This window comes from Chrysochloris asiatica, unplaced genomic scaffold (assembly GCF_000296735.1).
Source record: "Chrysochloris asiatica unplaced genomic scaffold, ChrAsi1.0 scaffold00102, whole genome shotgun sequence".
In the NCBI taxonomy this organism is placed as follows: Eukaryota; Metazoa; Chordata; class Mammalia; order Afrosoricida; family Chrysochloridae; genus Chrysochloris; species Chrysochloris asiatica.
Window position 1 is genome coordinate 6,230,929 of NW_006408620.1, and position 12,211 is coordinate 6,243,139.

General features: G+C 46.2%; 1 protein-coding gene across 1 annotated transcript in view; it reads right to left on the bottom strand.

The window, feature by feature from the left end:
- The window catches only part of CLEC16A (C-type lectin domain family 16, member A), a 239,663-nt gene that overhangs the window by 211,438 nt on the left and 16,014 nt on the right, over nucleotides 1–12,211 (bottom strand). Inside the window, exons 2-3 of the mRNA XM_006867243.1 lie at nucleotides 7,112–7,240; nucleotides 1,531–1,664 (exon numbers count right to left, since the gene is read on the bottom strand). Coding sequence (XP_006867305.1) covers nucleotides 1,531–1,664; nucleotides 7,112–7,240 — 263 coding nt within the window. The remainder of the gene's footprint in view (nucleotides 1–1,530; nucleotides 1,665–7,111; nucleotides 7,241–12,211) is intronic.

The following is a 12,211-nucleotide window of genomic DNA, read 5'->3' on the forward strand; positions in this document are numbered from 1 at the left end:
ACAATGTTGTCCATAGCTTGTCATGATCCACACAATTGAAAACCTTTGCGTAGTCAATAAAGCACAGGTAAAACATCTTTCTGGTATTCTCTGCTTTCAGCCAAGATCCATCGGACATCAGCAATGATATCTCTTATTCCATGATCTCGTCTGAATCCTGCTTGAACCTCTGGAAGTTCTCTGTCAATGTATGCTTGCAGCAGTTTCTGTATTACCTTTAGTAAAACTTTACTCACATGAGATATCAAAGAGATTGTCCGATGAATTCTGCATTCTGTTGAGTCACATCTCTTTGGAATGGGCACAAATACAGATCTCTTTCAATCAGTTGGCCAGATAGCTGTCTTCCAAATTTCTTGAAATAGATGACCAAGTGCCTCCAGTGCCACCTCATTTGCTTGAAACATTTCAATTTTGATTACGTCAATTCTTGGTGTCTTGTTCTTTGCCAATTCCTTCAATGCACTTTGGACTTCTTCCTTCAGTATCATTGGCTCTTGATCATATGCTACCTCCTGAAACGGTTGAACATCAACCATTTCCTTTTGGTATAGTGACTGTGTATTCCTTCCATCTTTTCTTGATGCTTTCTGCATCATTCAATAATTTGCCAAGAATCCTTCAAAAACGGGCGCTAGTGGCATCTTTAGCCAGTATCACTCCCTTCACCCCAACTGTGACACTGTCTCCACACATGCCAAGTATCCTTAAGGAGGTCACCACTGCCCGCATGTTGAAAATCGCTGCGCAAGGCTCACTAGAGCTGAGACCCCTCCTCTCTCTGCTCTAGTGTGTGTCTATAGAGGGTCCTACAGCCCCTGGCTCTTGGGGTGGCGGTGACTGATAACACTGAGGCTCCATGAGGGCAGAGAATGAGCTCTAGTCACGTGCTTACCAGTTGAGGAGTGGGATCTGAACCATGGTGACAGATGCCAGAGCTCATACCCTTGGAGGCTTTGTTGGGCCAAATTCTTCTTTACCCTGCTCCTCCCAATGCTAATTCCACCAGCTGATTCTGCAGGGACCCACTTCTGTAATTGCTGTTAGGTGCCATCGAGTTGGTACCGACTCATAGCAACCTTACGCATAGCAGAATGAAACATTACCCGATCCTGGGCCAACCTTACTATTGTTGCCATGCTCAGTGATGCTGCCACTTGGCCAATACATCTTGTTGAAGGGTCTTCCTCTTTTTCTCTGAGCCTCCACCTTACCAAACATGATACCCTTCTCCAGTGACTGGTTCCTCCTGACAATATGTCTGAAGTATGAGAGATGAAGTTTGGCCATTTTGGCCTCTGTAATAAGGAGTTATAAAAAAGCAACAAGAACACCCCCAGAAGCACTCAGGAGAGGGGAACCTTCACTTGGCCCTTTTCTGCACCCCACTTTGCAGAGATGAAGAATGCAGGAAACACAGGCATTCAAAAAGCAACATGAAAACCATGTAAAAGGACACACTACCGACACACTACCGACACACTACCGACACACTACAGCTCAGTCAGAAGTCAGGGAATGTGTCCTTACAGAGCGAGGTCTCATGACTGATGTTCTCGAAAAGGATGTTCAAGGTCTGCAGCAGCTGAACACACACATAGCGACCCGATTTCTGCCGAAGGATGTTCAAGAAGAAAACAAACATGTTCTTCTCCAGGAAGAAGCTGTGGAGAGAAAAAGAGAGTCAGTCGTTTGCATCTCTGGTCTAGGGTGGCCTCTGGTCTCATACAGAGAGGGCACATGTGTGTAGCCCCCGCCCACCCATCCACCGGAAGCACCCGCAAAAGCCAGCTCACACCATCTGCATGCCTTACGCATCCACACTATCCAGTTCCACAATACTGTTGTCCATCACGGCTAAAACCCACCTTTTTGCATTTCGTCTCTGGACATGAGAGCAGGGCTGACTGCGGGAAGCAGTGAAGAGGATTCCTGTTCTATGAAATGACTGAACTACCATCTGTACAGTCCTGACAAGCTGTGTCTTTACATCGAAGGCTATTTCTTATGGTTCCCATACTGTTATGGGTTGAACTGTGTTCCCTCAAAAGATATGTTGAAATCCTCACTCCTCAGTACCTGTACCTGTGACCTTGTTTGGAAGCTGATGTTGTTGTTAAGTGCTGTCAAATCAGTTCTGACTCATAGGAGTTCCAAGGAGCAGGTGGTGAGTTTGAACCACTGCCCTTGTGGTTCAAACGACCTTGCAGCCCAGTGCATTATCCTACAGTACCACTTTGGAAGTAGGGCCTCTGAAAATATAAAGATGAGGGCCTGACAAATTAGGGTTGGCCCCAATCCAGTCGGAGTGGCATCCCATAAGAAGAGAAGAGACACACAGACACATAGGAAAGGCGCTGTGTCAAGAGAGAGGTTCGGCCGGAGTGGTGCATCTCTAAGCCCAGGCTCCCCAGGGATGGCTGGCAATGCCAAAAGTTAAGAAGGCAAGGAGCAGATTCACCTCTAGAGCTTCCGAGAGAGCACACCTTGATGTCAGACCTCTAGGCTCTACAGCTGTGGGAGATCACGTGGGGGATGTCATGTGACACAGAGCTTGCAATGGCAGCCACGGCAAATGAACAAACATATTAGCCTCTCTCCTTTGCTGTTCTTATCTTTGAAGATTTCAAAACAAAAACAAAGAAGTCAACTGGAGTTCTCTACAAAGGGTGAGATTACACTGAATGTAAAGTGTCAGGGTTGCCAGATTGTGCAGTTTCCATGGGAAAAAGAACTGAGAGAAATACGAAGGTGCTGACCTGGTGGTGGGACCTAGCCAGTCTTCAGGTGGGTTTGTACCTGACTTGTCTGGACAGAACGCCTGTCTGCCCGCAACCTACGCAACACTGGCTTTTGGGAAACACAGTGCTTATTTTGGTCTTGAAAAAGCAACAAATCCTTAATGCCTTTCTTTACAGCAAGAAGTGATGCTTTGACTTAAGTATTGAGGGAAGACTCAGAAGGAATTTCTGCAGGACTCGTGTCTGCTGGTCAGCACGTTTGGGGTGTCTCTCTCCCTTCACCTGTCATCTCCACAGTGGCAGCATCCTGGAACTGGTACTTGCTCAGTGCAGCATAATTTCTGACGGAACTCTTACAAGGGTGAATGAATGAATAAATATGATCTAAAAAAAACCTCCCTAAAACCTTTCCCAGTTCTGATTTTGGGAGCTGGTTTATGTATGATGACGTTGCACTGTTGTTGGTTAGCCATTGTTCAGTGCTATCAAGACGGTTCCAACACACAGCGACCCTTTGTACAAAAGAAAGAAACACTCCCGGTTCCCAGTAATCCCTGGCATATCTCTATCATTTGGCCTATTCTGGCCTTCACATCAGAAAAGGAGTCCTAAAGGCACTCGGTGGCTAACCAGAAAGTTGGCGATTTGAACCCACCAGCCGCTCTAAGAGAGAAAGATGTGGCAGTCTGCTTCCGTAAAGGTAACAGCCCTGGGCACCCTGTGGAACAACTCTATGCTGTCCTACAGGGTCGCTGGGCAGTTCTACCCTGACTAGGCATCAGAAACAACTCAACAGTTATGGGTTTGGTTTGGGTTTTCACATCAAGATGTGTAAGTCAAGGCTCCCAAGAATCACCCCATAAAAGCACCACAGTATGGCAGCCAAGAAGCCTGGTTACAATGCTGGTTTTCCCAGCAGGTTTTCTAGACCTTGCCCCATAGATTGATTCGGTATACCTAGCATGAAATTGAGGGACCTCCATTTTTTTAATTTCCTAGGGAAGTGAGGGGACATCTTTGAGAAATGGTTGAGTCTGAGTCTGGGCTAGGAAAAATACAAGATGAGCCTAGAGCATCTTGTAGTGACAGGAAGTCTGGAAGTACGCAACACACAAAAGGACGGAGGGTATATCAAAAGGAAACAGAAGCCAGTATGAAAGAGCTGCTGGCGGCCAACGCTGGAACCATGTGACATGAGCCACAGAACATCTAAGGCAGAGTTGGATTCTAAACCAAAATATAAAATAAAGAGCAATGAGTTCCTATTGCTATGAATAACACGTGAGGGAGAGGAAACTAATCTCCCACATAGAACTTCAAATAATACAAGGTAGCTTCAAAAAGTTCATGGAAAAATGGAGTTAAAAAATAGTGAAATATTTCTACAGATTTTTCGATATGTAGCTACTCCTCCCTCCAGGAGTTAACAGTTACAGTTAGGTGGCCTTGAGTCAGTTCTGACTCACAGTGACCCTGTGCACAATAGAATGAAACACTGCCCATTCCTGCTCTACCCTCACAATCGTTGTCACGCTTTAGTCCATTGCTGCTGCCACTGTGCCAACTCATGTCCTTAGGGGTCTTCCTCTTTTTTGCCGACCTTCCACTTTATCAAGCATGAAGTCCTTTTCCACAGGCTGGTCCCTGCTAATAACATATCTGAAGTATGACAGACGAAGTTTCGCCAGCCTTACTTGCAAGAACATTCTAACTGCAATTCTTCTAACACAGATTTGTTGGTTCTTCTTGCATTTCATAATACATTCAATATTCTTCTCCAACATCATATAATTCAAACGCATCGACTCTTCTACCATCTTTCTTAATTCCCATCTGTACCCTGCTCCCCTGAAGATGGGCTATTTGTGACTCACTTTCAAGGTACTGCATAGGGAAAGAAGAGCAACTTTACAGTGGAGAGGAAGGGCAACCAGCACTTTAATCAAGTGATTAGGAAAAGCCCACCAGGAAGACCCCCCGCGAGACGGACTGGCACAGTGGCAGCAGCAACAACTGTGAGACTGGTACAGGCCTGGGCAGTGGCTCATTCCGTTGTGCAGAAGGTTGCGATGAGTCGGTACTGACTCGACGGTACCTAACAACAACCTAACAACCACCAATGATGTCATGTGGACATCATGAACCCCTGATGTGAAGCAATAAGAAGGCACTTTCCCTCTGCAGCCTTCTTTTCCCAAACTGCAGTCCCAACGGCCTCATGAGAAAAACACCAGATAAGCCCAGACTCGGGAACTTTCTATAGGAGACCTGGCTGTCAAGATCATGGAAACCAGGGACAGCATCAGAGACCAGAGGGACATGACAACTAAATTCCACGTGGTATCCTGGATGGGGGCCAGACACAGAGGAGACAGTAATGGGAAAAACTGGTGCAATCCCACTACAGTCTGGAGGTTGGTTCATAGTGACATACCTATGTGGGCTTCTGAGTTGTGATGGGTGCACGTGGTGATGGAAGCTGTTAGCACTGGGAGAAACCATGTGAGGGGAAAAGGGGAACTCTCTGTACTAGTCCTGCAACTTTTCCATAAATCTGAAATACTCCAAAACAGAACTCAAAGGGACTGAGAAAGGCCATACCAGTAAAGTGGACACAGCTCCAGATCTTTTCCTCTAGGGTCTTTCTCATTTCCAAAACAGATTCCAAAAAGTGTTTTGTTTTGTTTTTAATTCTCCATGGTTTCTTAAGAGACCTGGTGTGGTGTTGTAGGATAACCAATAGACTGCTAACCTCAAGGCTGGTAGTTCAAACCCACCATCTGCTCCTGGGAAACGTATACAGGATTTCTATGAGTAGGAAGTGACTCAAAGCACTTAGCAACAATAACAACAATAACATATTCACTTAAAGAAAGCTAGTCCCATTTCTAAGAAACAAGGTGTCCTTGGGGTCATACCTAGTGTCACCAATGACTTGCATTTTAAGAAGTTTGTATTCTCCACAAGTCATTTCATCTTAGAGAAGCTTAGTGATCTGAGATCGGTGCTGGTGCAGGTGAGCCGTGCAGTCACTTGCAACTCACAGCGACCCTGCAAAGCATCTCCGAGGCTGTAAATCTTTACAGGAGCAGAAAACTGCATCCTTCTGCCGCGGAGCTACTGGAAGATTCAAACTGCTAACCTTGCAGTTAGAGCTCAGCTTGTAAACCACTACACTCCCAGGGCTCCTTCCAATGTTGGTATAGCCTCTAAAGGGGCCAAGCTGAAAAACAGAACAGTCTTTTGTCTTTTTCTTGTAAGTTTTACATGTGGTCTCAATAGCCATCTTTGGGATTATGATGATAATCATAATGTTGATGATCCGTGTGGTGGCTGTCATACATACCCCAGCCCCAGCCCCATCTGCCGCACATAACGAGACAGGCCTATTGGGGGGAGTCTGTGGTTCAGTGCCTCTGCTTCTCACAATCTAGTCCTCCTTCCAAGCAGGAGACCTGGGTTCAATCCCAAGCAGTGCAGCCAGCAGCCATCTGTCAGTGAAGGCTAATGTGTTGTTCTGATACAGAACAGGTTCCAGTCAAGTGTCTGGACTAGGAAGAAGGCCCAGGGGTCTCCTTCTGAAAATGAGCCAACAAAACCCCAAAGGATCCCTACAGTCCAATCCATAGCCGATTATGGGGATGGCACAAGGTGGGGCAACCCCAATGCATGGGGTGGCAATCAACAAGGTGACCAATTGTGCACAAGAGCAAAGGGAGACTTGGTTATTATCATTTGCTTTTGCTTGCTGAGAGCCTGCTTTATACCAAGCACTAGTCAGGGGGTCTTTGCCCGCCCTTGTGTATCAGTGAGGAAATGGCAGCTCAGAGAGCCTGGCCTAAGACTGCTCCTCTGGGGAGTACAAGAGCAGGGCTAGAACCCCTCCATGGCCCTCAATGACCCTACTGACCAGCAGGATCCTGAGCTAGTGACACCATCACCCTGAGCTCCAGTTTCGTCTTCTAGAACATGGGGAGATCAACAGGACCCCGGCCTCAAGTGACCAGGAGACACCAGTGACATGGATTTGGTATCAAGAGCTCAAGGTAAACACCAGTCTCATACAGAACACTGTCTCCCTTTTCGGAAAGGAGTCAGACACACTTGGAAAACCATTCCTGCTATTTTCAGATTTTCCAGAGATGCTCACTTCCACACATGCCCATTGTGAAGTGCATATCCATGGAGTTCAGGGCATTGCTATAGATAGACACGGACAGAGATCTATGAAAACCCAAAATAGCATCATATCCTAACATCATCTGGACTCATGAAATACACGTGGGAAAAATTAAAAACATTCAAAGGAGGAGAAAGAATGAAAATAATAATAATAATATTAATAACAAGGAGACATTAGAAACCCATACTCGAAGACAGAGCTGTCATTCTGATCGCCCCAGATGAGGATCTCCGTGATGGAACGGATGGTCTCCACCAGCAGGTTCCGGTTCTGTTCTGTCACTGTGGTGTTTTTGGTCAACACGTGGTACAGATACCTACAGGAAAGGGAAAAACAAGATGAAAGATTACAACAAAAACAAAAGCCAGGCTCAATGACCACTAATAATAGCTGGGTGACAATACGCTTCCTCTTTTCAGATTCCAAAATCCTACTGCTGTCGAGTAGATTCCAACTCATGGCAACCCCACAGGGAGAGTAGAAGCTCGGGTTTCCCACCTCTTCACAGGGCAGACGCCTCGCCTTTCTCCCGTGGAGTGCCTGGTTAGTTTGAACCGCTGATGCTTTGGTTCTCAGCCCAATGCTGAACCCACTGTACCACAAGGCTCCTTTGTTCAGGTTCTGTTAGCACTAGTCCTCAGTCAGATTGGACACAACTCACAAGCCAAGAAAAATGGCAAACAAGGCTCAAAGTGTTAATAAGCTAGCACAACCAACACAAGTACAGCCATTGTCAACTTCCAGTGGGAAAGAGGACACTTGGGAACTGGAGGAAGCTGGCCCTTTCAGAGCCCATTCGGGGAGTCGGCTCAGCAGGACTGGGGGAAGAGCCAAGCATCCTGGGCTCTCAAGGGGATTCGGATGCTGGGAGAACAAGAGGAGCAAGCCAGCTCAGTGTCAAGTGCTGAGCCTGCAATCCAGAGCCAGGCTGCTGGGGCAAGATTCAGAAAGGGGAATGCACAGTTCAGACAGGGCGGGTCCTAGAACTGGAGGCTGGGCCAAACTTACATGCTATCCACACCATCCTTGGACTGCCTGGTAAAACTACTGGCTATCAAGTTGCGTCCCATTCAGGGTAGTCCCCAGTGTGTGTCAAACTCCATAGGGTTTCTTAAAGGCTGATGTTCTAGAAATGGTTGCCAGATGTTTCTGGGTGGACTGGATCTGCCAACCTTTTGGCTAGCAGAGACCACACACACACAGGGACCCCTCCCAGAGTGTAGTACACCTGTTAAAAATGATGACTTAAGTGGCTGGTTTGCAGATCCAGGGCAGCGGTCTTATTTGCTGAGTACAAACTGTTCAATTTACAAGTTTCAGGGGCCATGCCACTGTACTTCGTCCACAAACAGGCATGGAAGGCCATGCCACTGTCCTGTCCGCCTGTGGTAAGAGACCAAAAGGATCACCAAAGCCAGACCTGGGTAACGTGGGGACCGAAAGACTGGTCCGTCGCCCTGGGAGCACTGCCTGATGCGGCTTTTAAGAGATGGCTTCTAGAGGACCCACAGACGGAGGTCACATCCCCTATCACTAGAGCTTCAGGCTTGGGAAGGAAAAGGGAATGCCCAGAGGGTATGGATTGGGAAGCGTCAGCTCCTGATTTCTTTCATGACCACCTTCAGTTGTGGCAGGGGTGGGGGCGGAGACAGAGTCTGATGAGAACAAGGCAGGAAGGATTACACTACTTACCAACTCCACTCATTCTGACTCATAGCAACCCTCTAGGACAGAGCCCAAAGGGCCCACAGTCTCCCAGGCTGTCTCCTTATGGAAGTGCGCTACTACAGCTTCCTCCCGAAGAGTGACTGCTGGGTCCAAACCAACGACCTTTCGGTTAGCAGCTGAGCACTTAACCACTGCACTACCAGGGTTCCTTTACATAGGATTATAAAGAGACTGTAAACTCATAACGACCCTGTTGTATATGGTTCCTGAGGAGTGGCTGCTGGATTTGAACCATTGATCGTGCAGTTCGCAGCACAGCACTTATCCCACAGTGCCACACCAAGACTCCTTCAAATATATATCATATTCATTTAATCAACAACTTAATTAATTTAAAAACATGCAATTCTTAGCATGCAATAACAAGGATAATTCTCCAAAAACAGGCCTCCTCCATGACCTGTGCCCAACTTTACTGACAGGGCTGTAAGTAGGGGCGCATGGCCAGCTTCCCTCCACAAGAGTTGACGGCACCAGGACATACAGCCTCAGTCTACACATCTTCATCTCCCTCCAGCGCATTTTCCCCATGAGTATTTCCATGAGGCTTAAGGAGCAAGAGTTCTTCAAGTTCTGGCACCAGAATCACCTATATAAGCTGTAGGTTCTAGCTCCGCCTGCTCCAACCCCAAGTGGTGAAGAGCCCCTGAGAGCCCCTGCCCCACTCACACTGTGGCTAAAAGTGACAAAACAGTAACCAGTCTGTGCTGGAGGAAGTACAGCCAGAGTGCTCCTTAGTGCCAGGACGGCCAGCCTTGGTCTCTCATTTTCAGACATATTATTAGGAGGCACCAGTCCCTGGAGAAGGACATCATGCTAGGTAAAGTGGAGGGTAAGAGAAAAAGAGGAAGAACTCCAACGAGATGTATCGGCACAGTGGCAGCAGCAATGGGTTTAAGTGTAGCAAAGGCAGGACTAGGGAGTGTTTTGTTCTGCTAGGCATCGGGTCACTATGAGTCAGTACCAACTTGATGGCACCTAACAACAACAACAAATTTTTACAGGCAGACAGGTTCATCTTTCTCCCAAAGAGTGGCTAGTGGGCTAGAACCGTGAACTTGCCAAATGCCTAGCTCACAGAGCCACCAGAGCACACCACAGCAAAGTTTAAAAGCTATAGGACCAGGTCTGACTTCAACTGATGGGGCCTCTGCTGGTCGTGGTCCTGACCAGTGAGGAATGAACTAAGTTAGATCACACCACACGAGGCAGCAATAGCGGCACAGAGAAGCGGTGAGGCGTCAGGCTAGCGTCTGACAGACCTGGGCTCCTGGCGGCCGTGCCACTACATAACTGTGGCCATGCACTTGATTTCTCTGAACCTTGTTGTTGTTAGGTGCCGTTGAGTCAGTTCTGACTCATAGTGACCCTGTATAGGATTTCCATGGAGCAGCTGGTGGGTTTGAACTGCTGACCTTGCAGTTATTGCAGTCCAGTGCTTATCCTACAACACCACACCAGGAATCCTCTCTGAACCTTACTGTTGTTGTTAAGTGCGATCCAGTCAGTTCCAACTCATAGTGACCCTATACAGATTTTCTGAGGAGTATTTGGTGGTTTTGAACTGCCGATCTTGCAGTTACAGCAGTCTAGCGCTTATCCTACAGCACCACACCAGGACTCCCTCTGAATTTTAGCTGCTATAAAACAGTGGGTTGTTGCAGTAATTGAACATTATAACACGTAGAGAGAAGCAAGCATGGCATCTGGCACACACTAAGCACTCAACAGAAGATCAGCTACTCTTATTATTCCTGCATTGTGGCTCTTATGGTGGGGACGTTATGAGCATCACTTCTAAACTGTACAAAGAATACTCCAGAACTTAGGAAGGAAGGGTCAATCAGGGAAAAGTAACTTCAAAGGAAGACTTGTAATGGGAAGATGCAGAGACATCAGAGCAGAAAGCAGAAAGTCTGGGGATTATTTCTTGAGAGGTGGCAGAACATACAGGTTAATAAGATGCTGACGTCAGAACGCCTGGTCAGAGCACGGCCCCATCACTTCTCTGCTAGGTGATCTTAAGCCAGTAAAATTTTGCTGAAGATAATTTAAAGGTGGTTGCAGCAGTGCATGAGCAGGGAACTGCCAGAAATTCAAGTCAGATTCAGCAGAGGATATGGGACGAGGGATATCATAGCTGGTGTCAGACTCTGGCTAAAAGCACAGAATACCAGAAAGATATCTGCCTGTGTTTTATGACTATGCAAAGGTATTTAACTGTGCTGATCATTAAAAATTAGGAATAACACTGAAAAGAATGGAATTTCAGGACTCTGAACTGTGCTCATGAGGAAGCAGTACACAGACCAAGAGGCAATTATTCAAATAGAACAAGGGGTTTAAAATCAGAAAAGGTGTATGTCCCGGTTGTATCCTTTCACCATGCTTATCCAATCTGTACGTTGAGCAAATAGATGAGGAAGAACGCTGCGTCAGCATCCGAAGAAGACGACATAACCTAGTTTGCTGGAAGCAAAGAGGACTTGAAGTACTGACGAAGATCAACGACTAGAGCCTTCCATACCGATCCCACCTCAATACAAAGAACACAAAAATCCTCACAACCGGACCAGTAAGCAACATCATGACAAATGGAGAAAGGATATCAAGGATTTCATTTACTTGGATCCACAAGTAATGCCCATGGAAGCAGCCAAACAACGGATTGTACTGGGCAAAACTGTTGCAAAAGATTGCTTTAAAAAAAACACAAAAACACAAAATTAATTTAACGCGAAAAATTACGTGGAGCAAAGAAACCAGCAAACATACAGCCAAACAAGTGCAATTAATTTACACCGATCGATAATTGTATTGAACGTCAATGGATTAAATGCACTAGTCAAGAGACAGAGAGTAGCAGGATGGAAAAGAAAATAGGATCCTTCAATATGCTGTCTACAAGGGATACACCTTACAAAGACAAAAATATAAACTAGAAATCAAAGGATGAAAAATATATATCAAGCAAACAGCAATAAAAAAATGAGCAGGCGTGGAAATATTAATTTGTAATAAAATAAACTTTAAGGCAAAAACCAGCATAAGAGACAAAGAAGGACACTATATCATGATTAAGAGTCAACTAAACAACAGAATATAACCATAGCAAATACCTATGCTCCCAATGAAAGAGCCTCAAAATACATATATCAAACTCTTAGGAGCTCTGGTAGCATAGTTGTTATGAATCGGGCTGCGAATCTTAAGGTCAGCGGTTCGAAACTACCAGCCACTCCACGGGAGAAAGATGAGGCTTTCTACTCCCGTAAAGATTTACACCCTCGGAAACCCTGTACAGGGTCGCTATGGGTCGGAACCGACTCGATGGCACTTAACAACAACAACAACAAATAGTGCGGCACTGTGGGCTAAGGCACTGGACCATACACTTCAGTGCATTAACTCACAGTGTCATGTAGGAGATTGTAATACACCAATGGAATGGATTTGAGAACCCAGCAGTTAATCAATCCATCTATGCTAAGTTGACCTCTGACTAAGGACCAACACACATTTAGTGGGTAAGAGATATGTCTCTTCAACAAACGGTGCT